The 14,900-nt window shown below is 39.4% G+C and overlaps 1 protein-coding gene across 4 annotated transcripts in view; it reads left to right on the top strand.

Moving 5' to 3' along the window:
- Positions 1 to 14,900, top strand: part of LOC138754268 (NAD kinase-like) — a 59,793-nt gene that overhangs the window by 39,820 nt on the left and 5,073 nt on the right. For 3 of the 4 annotated variants that reach the window (XM_069918249.1, XM_069918252.1, XM_069918253.1), the window contains 4 exons: positions 8,369 to 8,511; positions 12,750 to 12,849; positions 13,705 to 13,862; positions 14,499 to 14,581. In XM_069918249.1, coding sequence (XP_069774350.1) covers positions 8,369 to 8,511; positions 12,750 to 12,849; positions 13,705 to 13,862; positions 14,499 to 14,581 — 484 coding nt within the window. The remainder of the gene's footprint in view (positions 1 to 8,368; positions 8,512 to 12,749; positions 12,850 to 13,704; positions 13,863 to 14,498; positions 14,582 to 14,900) is intronic. The other variant, XM_069918251.1, reaches the window with a different exon arrangement.

Below are 14,900 nucleotides of genomic sequence, written 5' to 3'. Positions count from 1 at the left end.
GCAAGATATTTTTTTGAAGATAGCAGTCACGCAAGAGAACATATTAATAGGAGGGGATTTCAACCTTAATTTGGATTCAAATATGGATAAAACTGGGCAAAAAATTAACAGAAAGAACAAAGTAACCAAATTTATAATTAAATCGATGCAAGAAATGCAACTTTTGGATATATGGAGGAAACAACACCTAAAGGAAAAGGAATATTCATATTATTCGGGTAGACATAAAACATACTCAAGAATAGACCTATTCCTGTTATCAGCTAGTATGCAAGACAGAGTAAGAAAAACAGAATATAAAGCTAGAATATTATCGGACCATTCACCCTTGATATTGACAATAGAGTTAGAGGACATCCCTCCAAGAATGTATAGATGGAGATTAAACTCCATGCCACTTAAAAGGCAGGATTTTAGAGAATTCATTGAAAGACAAATTAAAATGTACTTTGAAATAAATACAGAATCAGTGAAAGATAAGTTTATACTATGGGACAACATGAAAGCGTTCATCAGAGGGCAAATAATAAGTTATGTAACCAAGATGAAGAAGGACTACAATCAGGAAACAGAGCAGTTGGAAAGGGAAATAGTAAATGTAGAAAAAGAATTAGCAATGAAGGAAGACACAACTAAAAGAAGAGAATTGGCAGATAAAAAAAATAAAATATGAAACACTACAAACATATAAGGTGGAGAAGAACATAATGAAGACACAACAGAAATATTATGAACTAGGGGAAAAAACGCACAAAATTCTAGCATGGCAGCTTAAGACAGAACAAACTAAGAGAATGGTATTGGAATCAAAATAGATGAATTTTTAACTAAAATTGAACTACCAAAATTACAAATAGAGGAACAAAATAAATTAACAGAACCATTTGAAATAGTAGAAATACAAGAGATAATAAAAAAACTACCAAATAATAAAACACCAGGAGAGGATGGATTCCCAATAGAATTCTATAAAACATTTAAAAATTTATTAATTCCTCCCCTCCTGGAAGTAATCAACCAGATTGACAAAACACAAAGCTTACCAGATTCATGTAAAACAGCAATAATTACAGTAATACCAAAGCAAGGGAAAGATCCACTCGCACCAGCGTCATATAGACCAATATCATTACTTAACACAAATTATAAGATAATAGCTAAACTATTAGCAAACAGATTAGCAGATTATGCACCTAAAATGGTAAATCTAGACCAAACTGGATTTATTAAAAAAAGACGCACAACATACAATATTTGTAAATTTATTAACTTAATTCATGCAGTAGAAGGGAGTAAAGCGCCAACAGTAGCAGTTGCTTTAGACACAGAGAAGGCCTTTGACAGAGTAGAATGGAATTATTTATTCAAAGTATTGCAAAAATTCAGTTTACCAGAGAAGTATATTAATTGGATTAAAGCATTATATAAGGGGCCATTGGCGAAAGTGACAGTAAATGGATATATATCAAAGCAATTTAATTTAAGCAGATCAATAAGGCAGGGATGCCCACTATCACCCTTATTGTTCGCGTTAGCTATAGAACCACGAGCAGAATTGATAAGAACAGAAAATAAAATAAAAGGGATAAAAATAAAAGACAAGGAATATAAAATCAGTTTATTTGCAGATGATGTTATAGTATACTTAACAGAACCAGAATTGTCAATAACAGAATTACATAAAAAATTGAAGGAATATGGAGAAGTGTCGGGTTAAAAGATTAACGCAAATAAAAGTGAAGCAATGCCAATGAATAATGCGGATTTCTCAAAATTTAAGAAAGAATCACCATTCAGATGCCAAATGCAAGCAATAAGATACCTAGTATACAAATAAATAAAAACCTCGGCCATCTATATAAACTCAATTATTATCCACTAATGAAAAAATTACAGGACGATTTAGAGCATTGGAAAGATTTACCACTAACACTAATAGGAAGGATAAACTGTATTAAAATGAACATTTTCCCAAGGATACAATACCTATTTCAGGCATTGCCAATACACTTGACAGAGAAATTCTTCAAGGAGTTAAAGAAAATAATAAGGAAATTTTTATGGAAAGGGGGAAAATCGAGGATAGTACTAGATAAATTAACAGAATGGTATAAACAAGGAGGCTTACAACTGCCAAACTTTAAAAATTATTATAGAGCCGCACAATTAAGATACCCATCAGATTTTTACCAAACAAGGGAAAAGCTAGATTGGACTAGATTAGAACTAGATAAAATAGGGGAGAAGATACCTGAACATATATTTTATAAGTGGGATGAAAAATTGGTACAACATAGGAGTTCTCCAGTATTACATCATCTGCTCAATATTTGGAAGAAGATTCATGTAGAAAGGAATAAAACAAATTACCAATTACCAAAACTAATACTGACGCAAAATCAGTCAATCCCTTTTACAATAGATAACCTTTCCTTTAAAGAATGGGAGAAAAAAGGGATCAAAAGAATAGAAAATTGTTTTTCAGGAAATAAATTACTATCCTTTGAACAAATGAAGGATAAATATAATATCACTCAAGATACAGTGTTGGCATACTACCAACTGAGATCCTACTTGAAGGACAAATTGGGAAGCAGTCTGAGGTTACCAGAGGGAAGTAATTTTGAATATGTGATTACAGATACAATGATAATCAAAAAATTTATAACAAATATGTATATTAAACTGCAAGAAAAGGAGAATGAGGAAACAAATGGTAAAACTAAACAAAAATGGGAACAAGATTTAAATATAAAGATAAAGAAGGAAACATGGGAGAAGTTATGCTCTGGAACTATGAGAAATACAATAAACACTAGGTTACGTATGATACAATATAACTGGATACACAGGCTATACATTACACCTCAAAAGTTAAATAAATGGGACCCAACAGTATCTGACAGATGTTTTTGTTGTAAAAAAGAAATGGGAACAACAATTCATGCAATCTGGAGATGTGAGAAAGTGGAAAAATTTTGGGAAGATCTAAACCAGATATTAAATAAAATTACAGAAAACAATATACCAAAAAACCCAGAGATCTTTCTCCTAAGTAACATAAAAAACAAAGAATTTGGACTTGATTTGGATGGTGCACAAAAAAGATTTGTTAGGATAGCTCTAGCCGTAGCAAAAAAAATGTCTTATGTCAACCTGGAAATTAGAAGATAATTTGAGAATACAACAATGGTATATAGAAATGAATAAATGTATTCCATTGGAAAAAATAACATATAATTTAAGAAATAATTTTGAAATATTTGAACAAATATGGGAGCCATACATGAAACACAATAGAGAAAACCTATCGGGGACATCTACCACCTAAAATAACGAAAGGAGAAGGAAATGAAAAGAATTGACTCAGTGGAATTTCTTGTTTATTTTTATTGAATGACAACATTGTTTGACTGGTTTAATGTATCTTAGATTCTGTACTTTAAATGAATGTGGGGGAGGTAGGGAGTGTGGGATGGGAGGAGGGGGGGTAGAAAATGACACTGTATATATTTGAAAAGGAAAATGTATGTATCTTGGTCAATGTGGTTTATGGTGTGAAAAATAAAAAAATTTAAAAAAAAGTTGCAAGGCTAATATTCTGTGTGTTTCTTCTCCTAGCTCATAATACTTTTGCTTTATTTTCATTGTTCTTCTCCACCTTATATGTTTGTAATGTTTCTTTTTTTTGTCTGCCAATTTTCTTTTTGTTATATCGTCCCTTGTTGCTAGTTCTTTTTCTGTACTTACTATTTCCCTTTCCAACTGTTCTATTTCCCGACCGTAGTCCTTTTTCTTCTTAGTTACATAACTTATTATCTGCCCTCTAATGAAGGCTTTCATTGCATTCCATAATATAAATTTATCTTTCACTGATTCTGCATTTATTTCAAAGAACATTTTAATTTGGCGTTCAATAAATTCTCTAAATTCCTGCATTTTAAGTAACATGGAGTTTAATCTCCATCTATATGTTCTTGGTGGGATGTCTTCCAGTTCTATTGCTAATAACAAGGGTGAGTAATCAGATAGCAATCTAGCTTTATATTCAGTTTTTCTAACTCTCCCTTGAATATGGGCTGACAACAAAAACATATCAAACCTTGAATAAGTTTTATGCCTACTCAAATAATATGAATATTCCTTCTCCCTTGGGTGCTGCCTCCTCCATATATCCATGTTTCATTTCCTGCATTGATTTAACCATAACCGTGGCCACTTTATTCTTTTTACTAGTCTTTTGTCCTGTTTTATCCAACATTGAATCCAAATTAAGGTTAAAATCCCATCCTATCAATATATTTCCCTGTGTATCTACAATCTTCAAAAATATATCTTGCATAAACTTTTGATCCTCTTCATTAGGTGCATATATATTGATCAAATTCCAAAATTCTGAATATATCTGACACTTTATCATTACATACCTCCCTGCTGGATTTATTATTTCCTGCTCTATTTTGATTGGTACATTTTTATTTATTAATATAGCTACACCTCTGGCTTTTGAATTATATGATGTTGCCGCTATGTGTCCTACCCAGTCTCTCTTTAATTTATGTTCCACTTCAGTTAGATGCGTTTCCTGCACAAATGCTATATCTATTTTTTTCTTTTTTCAGGAAATTTAATAGCCTTTTTTGTTTAATTTGGTTATGTATTCCATTAATATTTATAATCATATAGTTCAACATGGCCATCTCATATTCTGTTTACACCTCATTTCTGCTTCCTCATCACCACCTTCCCCCTTTTCCCCATTTTCATCTCTCAGTTTTCCCTTTTTGAACTCAATATATGACAACACTTTTAAAACATAAAATACTTCAACAACTCCCACATCTAAAATTTCCTTAACCCGAAATGCCCCCCCCCCGCCGAGTTGCCCCTTGTTCCTTGCTGGGCAACCACAACTCCCCTCCCCATTCGGATTGCGAACCCACTTGCAAACGTCAACTGATTTCGCAGTGTCTGTTGTTCTCCCCCACCCAACCCCCCCAGAAAAGACTTTTTTCTTCACATATAACAAAGCTCACCCTCTTTTTTCACCCTCTTTTCCCCCCCTTACTTCCTTTCTTCCCTTTTCTTTCCCTTCTTTAGTTCTTTCTTGTACATTATTTTTACATCTTTATATGTATTTTTTTGTTGTTCTTCGTTCTTGTTACATCTCTTTATCTCTCCTGTCCTGCAGGTGTTCTGCAAATTCTCATGCTTTCTCAGGATCTGAGAACAGTCTGATTTGCTCCTCTGGGATAAATATTTTAAGCACAGCTGGGTATCTTAACATGAATTTATAGCCTTTTTTCCATAGGATCGATTTTTTTTGTGTTAAACTCCTTCCTCTTCTTTAGGAGTTCAAAACTTATGTCTGGGTAAAAAGTATTTTTTGACCCTTTTATTCCAATGGATTTTTGTCTTCTCTAATTGCCCTCTCTAATATATTTTCTCTTGTCGTATATCAGAGAAATTTTACTAAAACGGATCTTGGTTTTTGATGTGTCTGTGGTTTCGGGGATAGTGTTCCGTGTGCCCTTTCTATTTCCATTCCTTCCTGTATTTCTGGGATTCCCAGGACCTTTGGGATCCATTCTTTTATAAATTCTTTCATATTTGTGCCTTCTCCATCTTCCTTTAGGCCCACTATCTTTATATTGTTTTGCCTATTATAGTTTTCCATTATATAAATCTTCTGAGCTAACAACTCTTGTGACTCTTTAACTTTTTTATCACTTTCTTCCAATTTTCTTAAGTCATTCACTTCCATTTCTACAACCGTTTCTCATTCTTCCACATTTTCTAATCTTTTCCCTATTTCTGAAATGACCAGCTCTATTCTACTCATTTTTTCTTCTGTACTTTTTATTTTTCTTTTAATTTCACTAAATTCTAATGTCAACCATTCTTTTAATGCTCTCATTTGTTCTTGAAAATTTTTTTTATCTATGTATTGTCCATCTATTTTACCTTTTATTCCTCTGTGCACAGCTTGGTCTTCTTCCTCATCTTCTGTGTCTGCACCTGTGTTTGTGTCTTCTACTTCTCTTCCTTGTATCTGTGTCCCTTCTGACTTTCTTGTTGAGCTGCTTGCCTCACTTTGCTGGGCGTATTTTTGCATGGCTTCTTGCTGTTGGTCCTCTTCTTCTGGGCTAGTTATTTGTTGGGCCTCCTGTTGCTGTTCTTTTTTTCCTATCACTCCCTTTCCTGTCGCTTTCCTCTTCTTCCAGCTGAGAGCCCTGATGTCGGACATCCCTCAGCTGGTTGCGCTGTGTTAGTTCGCTCCTCAGCTGGGCCCCCCTCCCTTCAGTGTTTTCTTTTTCCTTAGTGTGCACATTGCACACTTTTGTTTGGCTCAGAGAGCCATTTTTGCAGTCCAGCAGTCGGGAGGTCGCGACTCTGAAGGGTTGTCATCAATCTTGGGTAGTGGGCTCTTTTCTCCACGACGCCTCCCTGTTTCTTCATGCAGGTAAGTCCTTCTCCTTTCTCTTCCGGTGTCTTTTTTTTTCCTGTTGTTTTTACTTTTTCCTTCTTGGGTGCCATTTTCTTTCTTTTCTCCACAACTTTATCTTTTATTTGTTGTGTTTTGTGTTTCTTGAATTTTGTGTTTTCTTTACTTTTTCTTCTTTTCTGGAGAGGGCTGGTATTCTCCTACTGGGCACTACTTCATCACGTGACTCCTCTTGCGTATAAGACATTGGTGAGGCCAAATTTGGAGTCTTTTGTGCAGTTCTGGTCACCCAACTACAGGAAGGATATCAGTAAGATTGAAAGGGTGTAGAGAAGATTTACTAGGATGTTGCTGGTTTTTCGGAGTTGAGTTACAGGGAAAGATTAAACAGGTTAGAGCGTAGAAGAATGAAGGGAGGTTTACAAAATTATGAGGGTAATAGGCAGAGTAAATCCGAGTAGACTCTTTCCACTTAGATTTGAAAAGCTAAATACGAGAGGACATGGCATTAGGCTGAAAGTGGAAAGGTTTAGGGGGACATTAGGGGTGGAACATCTTCACTCAGAGTGGTGAGGGTGTGGAATGAGCTGCCATCTGATGTGGTAAGTGCAGGCTCACTCAAGTTTTAAGAATAAATTGGATAGATACATGGATAGGAGTCATCTGAAAGTCTACTGTCTGGGTGCAGGTCATTGGGATGAGTGGAATAATATTTTGGCACAGACTAGGAGGGCCAAATAGCCTGTTCTGTAGTGTTCTATGATTCTATACAGCCACACACCAACCTCGATATATAAATGGAATCATCGCAATGTGCCAAAACACATAGTCGTACAATGTGGAAATAGGCCCTTCAGCCAACCAAAATGTCCCACTCACACTAGTCCCACCTGCTTGCATTTGGCCCATGTCCATATCCTATCCATGTATCTGTCCAATTTGTTCTTAAACATTGCAATAGTACCTTCATGTTGATCACCAGAACTTGGCCTGTAGCTATCTCTACCTGTCTAGTGGTCGTCTAGACACTTCGTCAACCCTGGCAGGATCTTTGCTTCCACCACTCTCTCTAGCAGCGTATTCCAGGCACTCCTCACACTCTGGGTGAGAAGGGTCCCCCTTAGATCTCCTTCAGATTTCTTCCCTGTATCCAAAACCTGTGTCCTCTAATTTATTCACCCCTGATAAGAGGAAAATATTCCTTGTGCATGCTGATAATGATCTAGACATCCATATAACCAAACCTCAACACCTCTACCCTCATTTTCCTGATCGTTCAAAAATGTATTCGGCCTCCACCCCTCTCTGGGTCTGAGAATGCCAGAGCTTCACCCCCTCTAGGGCAGATAAAATCCATCAGCAGGTAAGCCAGCCCTTCCTCACAAAGATGTAGATTTTCCCACAAGAGGAAACTATTTCTCCACACCTACCCTGCAAGACCCCTCCAATCTCAAGTACTCTCCTAAGCTGCTGACAAATCAGGTCTCTCCATGAGACCACCTGCCATTCCAGCTGTTAGACCAATCACAAGTAATGATCCGAATCCCTGGTGGGATTTGAACCTCGTTTCTGCATCGTTAAATCACTTCTGTGGATTATGAATCTGGTTATCCAGTCACTGCGACATGGGTTTGGTGTATCATACTGACAGCAAGGTCTCACACGCAGCACTGTGAAAATGTTCCTGATGTTAGTTGAGAGATGAATATTGGTCCTGAGGTGTAAGAAGACTACCTTCTCCAATGACAACCAGGAGATCTTTAGCATGTACCTGAGAATGCAGTCAGTGCCTTTGACTATGCAGTACTCCCTCCCTCCAGGACTGCCCTCTGACTGGCAGGTTCAGACTGAATTAGGATTGAATAAATGCAACTATTATGCTCTGAGTTGTTTTTCATCTGGCTAACGTTTGCTCTCCATCAGGGAATGTTGCCATCACCTTGCGGAGCCGTCTCAAGGTCAAAGTGGTGAAAGAAAACCATCCTCCATGTGGCATGGAGGAGAATGGACTTGTTGTCGCCAAGTGTGGGGACGGCCACGGAAGGAAGCGAGCCACCCATTATCAGGTGAGAGTCCTGGAGTTGCTGTGGGAGCAGCCAGAGGTGAGGTGAGAGGTAGTTGTACCCAAGGCATGGCACTGTGAGGCTTGCTGACTTAATACAACCCTCTGATCCTACTGTGTGGAGGTCCCAGGCAAACACTATTGTTCAAAGCCTCGCTCCTCATCCCACTGAGGCCAGTGGTTGGCACCAGTCTGGGTTGGGGCAGTGAAGGAAGTTGTCACCCATCACTCTCTCCTACCCTGTCTTATCACCCGTTCCAAATATAAGAGCGTCTCATCTGGTGTGCAGCTGAAGCCCAAGTTCGTGAACATCAACGACTTTGTCCATTTCCATCTCAAATGTCTCACTCTCCCTGCTTCAACTCTACAAGCTGATGAAGGCACACAGGAGTTTGCAGATGCTGGAGGAAGTCAGCAGGTTTAATATCTATGGGAGAAGAACTGTTCAGCTGCTGAAGCTCAAAATCTCCCAACAAATGTTCACCTATTTTTCCCTGCCTCTCTGTCCCACTCTATGCACTTGAGCTCATGCAGAGCTTTGGAGCCATGTGTTCAGATTCACACCAAGGTCTGTTCACTCTGCCAGTCACAGTGACTTCTTGGCTGTAATTGCTGCATGGTTACATGCCTGTATCCTGCCATGATCTTGCCTTCTGATGTGACAGGGTCATGCCTTGGGCTGCCAAATTTCCTCCCTAATTCTCCCCACCCCTCTCCATTATTTTAAAGATCCTTCTTCAATGAGCATGGCATGACCTGCCTCAGGACTTCTTGTTCTTGTCGTGAGCTCTTTTTTTGAAAGATTGATTTGCTATAGGAACATAAGGTAAAGGAGTTGGTTATCAATCCAGTTCCTCCATCAGTAAGATCATAGCTTCCTGCTTCTGTGTTATCTATTCATTTCATAATTTTGTGTATTTCTGTATGATCCTCCTAAACTTCACTGAGTATATTCCCATATGATTCAATCTCTCCTCATAGGTTAACCCCCTCATCTCTGGAATCAACCTGATGAACCTCTTCTGCACTTCCTTCAAAGCCAAGGAGCCCAGAACTACATGCAGTTCTCAGAAGAGGCTTCACCAGTACCTTGTTCAGTTGCAGCGTAACCTGTGCTTAAATTCAATCCCTCTAGTATGAAGGTCAACATTCCATTTGCCTCTTGACAGCTTGCTGCATGGGCAAACCAAACTTTTGTGATTCATGCACAAGCACTCCCAAGTCCTTTGCTTACCATTTAAATAATAATCTGATCTTCCATTTTTTTCTTCCAAAATGGGTAACTTCACATTTACTGACATTGTCCTCCAACTGCCAGACCCTTGCCCACTCAACTAATCTATTTATATCTCCCTGCAGACCCTCCATATCCTCTACACAATTTGTTTTGTCTCTCAGTCATGACATTACACACAGTCCCTTCTTTCAAATCATCAGTCTACATTGTGAGCAGTTGTGGGCTCAGGACCAACCCCTGCAACTCCCCACTCATGACCGATGGTCACCCAGAGAAACACCCATTTAATCAATCTTCTACCCATGCTAAAATATTACTCCAACTCCATTCATCCTTTTTTATACTTAAGATTTAAAAGCACAAAACAAACATTTTACAATATTTCAAATTCATTCCAAATACATGTGGTATATATGCATAAGAAAGAAAATAAAATGACGGAAGAAACCTCCTATTGCCCCCCACCCTCCTCCTTCCAACCCCCTACAAATGCAAGAAAAGAGAAAAAGAACTCAACAAGAGAACCACAACAGGAGAACTTCACTTTTCGGTATCTTATATATGTGGAGACCTATAAGAGAAAGGGAGTGTTCAAGATTCATTTAAATATTATACCAACACTTTGTAAATATGGGCAACATCGTTTTCAAAATATAGGGTATTTATCTCTTAAATTATAGGTAATTTTCTCAAGTGGTGTGCAACTCTGAACTTCCACATGCCATCTCCATTCCCAAATATGTATCAGACTTCCAAGTTATACAATATAAGTTTCTAGCTATTGCTAAAGTAATTTGAACAAATTTCATTTGATACATATTCAATTTTAATTTAGGTTTAACCCCTCTAATATCTCCCAATAAAAATAACATTGGATCCTGTGAAAATTTAACTCCTGTTATTCATTTTAATAAATTACCTATATCCAACCAAAAGAGTTTCATCTTAAGGACATTGCCAAGTAGAATGCAGAAATATACCAACTTTCTGTCCATATCTGAAACATAAATCCGCACAAGTATGATTCATCTTATGTAACTTTTGTGGTATCAAATATAACTGATGAATAAAATTATACTGATCTAGCCTATATCTCACACTTATTGTACTTTTCACACTTTCTCAATCCATTTATATTCATCTATTTGCTTATTTAAATCTATTTTCCATCTATATCTTGATTTATACTTGAAATAAATTTCTTTATATCTCCAGTACATAAAAATAACTACCTCTGTTTCTACTGGTAATACTAAATCTTAATCAAAACTTTCACTTAGAAATCTCATAATTTGATGACAAAATCAAGTATTTTCCAATACCTTAAACTTTTCCTTCATTCTACTGAAAATAATAAATTTACAGGCTTCAAAACAATCCTTAATTTCCTTAATGCCATAATTTTGCCAAGTCTTTAAAAACTGATTTCCCATAGAAAATGGATTTGTTTTATGTGGCACCATCTGGAAATTCAAGTACACAACATCCAGCTGTTCCCCTTTATGCTCTGCCCTCATTTTATCCTCAAGAATTCAATCCATTTGTTCACATAAAACCTGCCCTTCCTGAATTCCTGCTGTGTCTGCCTGATGGAACCATTTTTATCTGGATATCTCATTATTTTTTCCTTAATCATAGCTTCAAGCATTTTCCTGACTACAAACGTGAAGCTAACTGGCCTCTTGTTGCCTGTCTTCTTGTGGCATTTACTGTCTTCCATTCTGCCAGGACCTTCCAGGAGACCAGAGGATTTTGGTAAATGACCACAAACGCATCCTCTGTAACTTCAGTATCTTGGATGCATTCCATCAGGTCCAAGGGACCTGTCTAACTTCAGACTCACTAGTTTACACTGCACTACTTCTTTTCTGATAGCAATTGCTTCGAGGTCCTCACCTCCTCGCGTCTCCTTAACACCACCCTGTGGCATGTTAGACTTGTCCTCAACCATGAATCGTCGGTCAAGGCCTCTGCCATTTTCACACTACCCAAAGTTAAGTTTCCTTCTTTCATGTTAGACTCCCTTTTCTGCTTCATGTATGTATTTTAAAAAATACTATCTGTTAATCCGTGTGTTACTGGTTTAATTTTATCGTCTGTCATTCCTTTTGTTGCTTGGTGATTGTTTTTAAAGTTTTCCCAATTTTCCAGTTTCGCACTACTCTTGATGAGTTTGTAAAGATGAGCTTTTAATTGGATGCTGTTGCTAATCCACAGTGGCTCTTCCTCACCTGACTGCTCTTGCTTTTAACTGGAATGTACTTTTGTAGAGCATTGTGTAAAAGGTATTTGAAAGACTCCCACAGTTTCTCAACTGGTGCCCTGTACAGCCTGTGCTCCTCGTCTTCCTTCATCCTGCTATAGCCTTCCTGCTTAGCCTCAATACATTGGTTTTAGATCATACTATAGCACCCTCCATTTCTAAGAGAAATCCAATCACACTGTATTCACTCTTTCTAAGAGGAACCCTGGCTACAAGATTATTAATTTTACCTGTCTTATTGCACAGGACCAGATCTAAGATAGCATGTTCTATGTAAGTTGGGTAACATGCTGTTCCACATTTCTCTGTGGTACTAACTTTGACGTCATTCACAACTGCAACCAATTGGAGTCTGTCACTGCTCATGAAAAGGTTCCAAAAGTTGTGGTTACCGGGGAGTGCCTCCTGGAAGGCACAATAAATCCTCTGCAAATGTGCAAACAAAAAACTGCTGCCAACAGCTTGCCTTCATTTCCAGTTTTTCTTTGGAAATCTGATTTCTCGAGATTCCTTCTTGTTCTCTTCCTTGGGTTCTGTTGGAGAGGATGATCGTTTGCCCATACCCTCCAAGCAGGGATTGTGTAACTGTAGTCCTTCCTGAAACTCTACTGCAGTCCTGCTACTGTCCCTTCTCCCCAGTCATCCATAACCCTGTGGGAGTCACCACATGCCTTCCCATTTCCAGATTATCAAAATAAACTTTTGGAAAGTATTTACCAATCTCCTCCTCTCAACTTCTCAGGTCCTGAACGAAGTTGTGGTGGACCGGGGCCCTTCTTCATATCTCTCCAATGTGGACTTGTTTCTGGATGGTCGCCTTATAACTACGGTGCAAGGAGATGGTGAGTGTAGAGCCTAAGGTTTCCTCAATGGCCTCGTTCCTTAACCTTAATGCATGAAAACTAATGTTAGAATTCTGGTTTGAAAACAAGACTCCAATTTTAGAGAAGGTGTTCAGCATGTCAGTAATTTCACTGACACTGAAAATGCCTGGAGTTTGGCCTGTCCTCACCCACACATTTCCACCACCCAGAAAGGTCACCATTGACAAGAGCTCACCTGCTAGGATCCAATGTCCTCTGACTGGTTTTGCATATCTTATTGTCGGCATTTTGTTGCATGTTGACTAAGATGGATTCCGTTTATCCTTCAGAAAAGATAAAGTTTCCAATTTTAAAATGTTGTGATAAGATAGTAGTGTGGACGCCTTGCTTCGGTGCCACAGGAAGAATGAGGTATCTTGCTGGACCTTTAACGTTCTGGGCTGAAATTACATATCTGGGATGTGGAATGTTCCCGTCAGAGATTCCTGGTCTAGCCAGAAAGGTTCCCTCATCACCTTTCCTGCAAGTATGATAGTTTGGGGCAAAATGATGAGGTTTGAGGAAATGAGCTCAAACTGACACCAAGACATGACAACTGTGAGGGTGGAACTTCTCAGCTAGTTCCATCTTTGCCGGGACTGTTGGGCACGTGATCACTGGAGTTGTGAGGAGAGAGGGGAGGCCTTGTGTTTGAAGAGGACAGGCTGAGAGAAATGCAATACACAGTGGGATAAGGTCATAGATGGGGGGTGCGCATTAAAACCGGGTGTCAGCTTGTCTGCAGGTCAGAGCTGATGAGTGACGGGGTCTCGCTGCCAGTCATGGGGAAGGGATGCCATCGGCCACGTGTTGAGCTGGGCCTTTCCTTTGCAGGAGTGATTGTGTCGACTCCGACGGGAAGCACAGCCTACGCCGCAGCAGCAGGGGCTTCCATGATTCACCCCAACGTGCCGGCCATAATGATCACCCCTATCTGTCCACATTCCCTGTCCTTCAGGCCAATTGTTGTCCCGGCTGGCGTGGAGCTTCAGGTAACCTCATCCTCTGTCATGGGCTGTCTTCCAGCAGACACTGCCTCTGTTTTACCTCATCAATACTTTGCTGCAGACTGCATCCAGGCAGTGTCCGATATCGTTGCTGTCCGTACGCAGCATTCAAGTGACAAGAGGCCTCTTGCCTCCTCCACCCTGTCATCACAGAGCTCCCCCATGGTCTTTAATGTCTTCAGGGAACAGGACCTTAAAATTGAAGCTTGAATTATGGAAGAGAATTCAGAATAAGATGGTGTGGAATTGGGGGACGGACAGTGGGGGATTAGGGACAGACGGTGGGGGGGTTGGGGGTCAGACGCTGGGGGGTTGGGGGTCGGACGCTGGGGGATTGAGGGTCGGACCCTGCGGGGTTGGGGGTCAGACACTGGGGGATTGGGGTCAGATGGTGGGGAATTTCAAAATTACTTTTTAAAAATCTGAAACAAAATGTGAGCAGAAGCTCGCCTTTTTTTTCTAGAAGCATCTCCCTGGGAGTTTGCGGTGGACCTTGTGGGTCAATGGTGTGGTGCACTGTGCATCAACACACGGCTGCACTGAGTGAATTCTCACCCCACTGGAGAATCTTGCTGCAGTTCAGACATAGTTTAAGTCTAACTGGTGAATGCATGTTTTCAGATCATGCTGTCACCGGATGCCAGGAACACTGCATGGGTCTCCTTCGATGGGCGGAAGCGACAGGAGATCTGTCACAATGACAGGTTAGTGGGAATCATGCAGGCAGGTGGTTCTCGCTGTGACCAGCATGGGACGAGGCTGTGGGGTAACACCTGAATCGACTGTTCCAGTGTCAGGGTGGGTAGAGGATCTGTGCAACTCCCGGTAACCTGGGAATGATTTGATAGAGCCTTTTCCGGTAATTTTTAGGTTCAGCAGTGATTGAATAATGTTCTGCCCCATGGCGCTGGCTGGCCTCTGCTAGCTGAGGTGTGGTGTTTGGTGTGCATGTGTGTTATGGGGAGCTGAGACCCAATCTGATTACAGCAGCACTCACGAGTGTGGATTCTTTGTGCTTATGCG

This window comes from Narcine bancroftii, chromosome 2 (assembly GCF_036971445.1).
Source record: "Narcine bancroftii isolate sNarBan1 chromosome 2, sNarBan1.hap1, whole genome shotgun sequence".
Lineage (NCBI taxonomy): Eukaryota > Metazoa > Chordata > Chondrichthyes > Torpediniformes > Narcinidae > Narcine > Narcine bancroftii.
The sequence above is the reverse complement of the archived record's forward strand: the minus strand, read 5'-3'. Positions and strand labels throughout refer to the sequence as shown.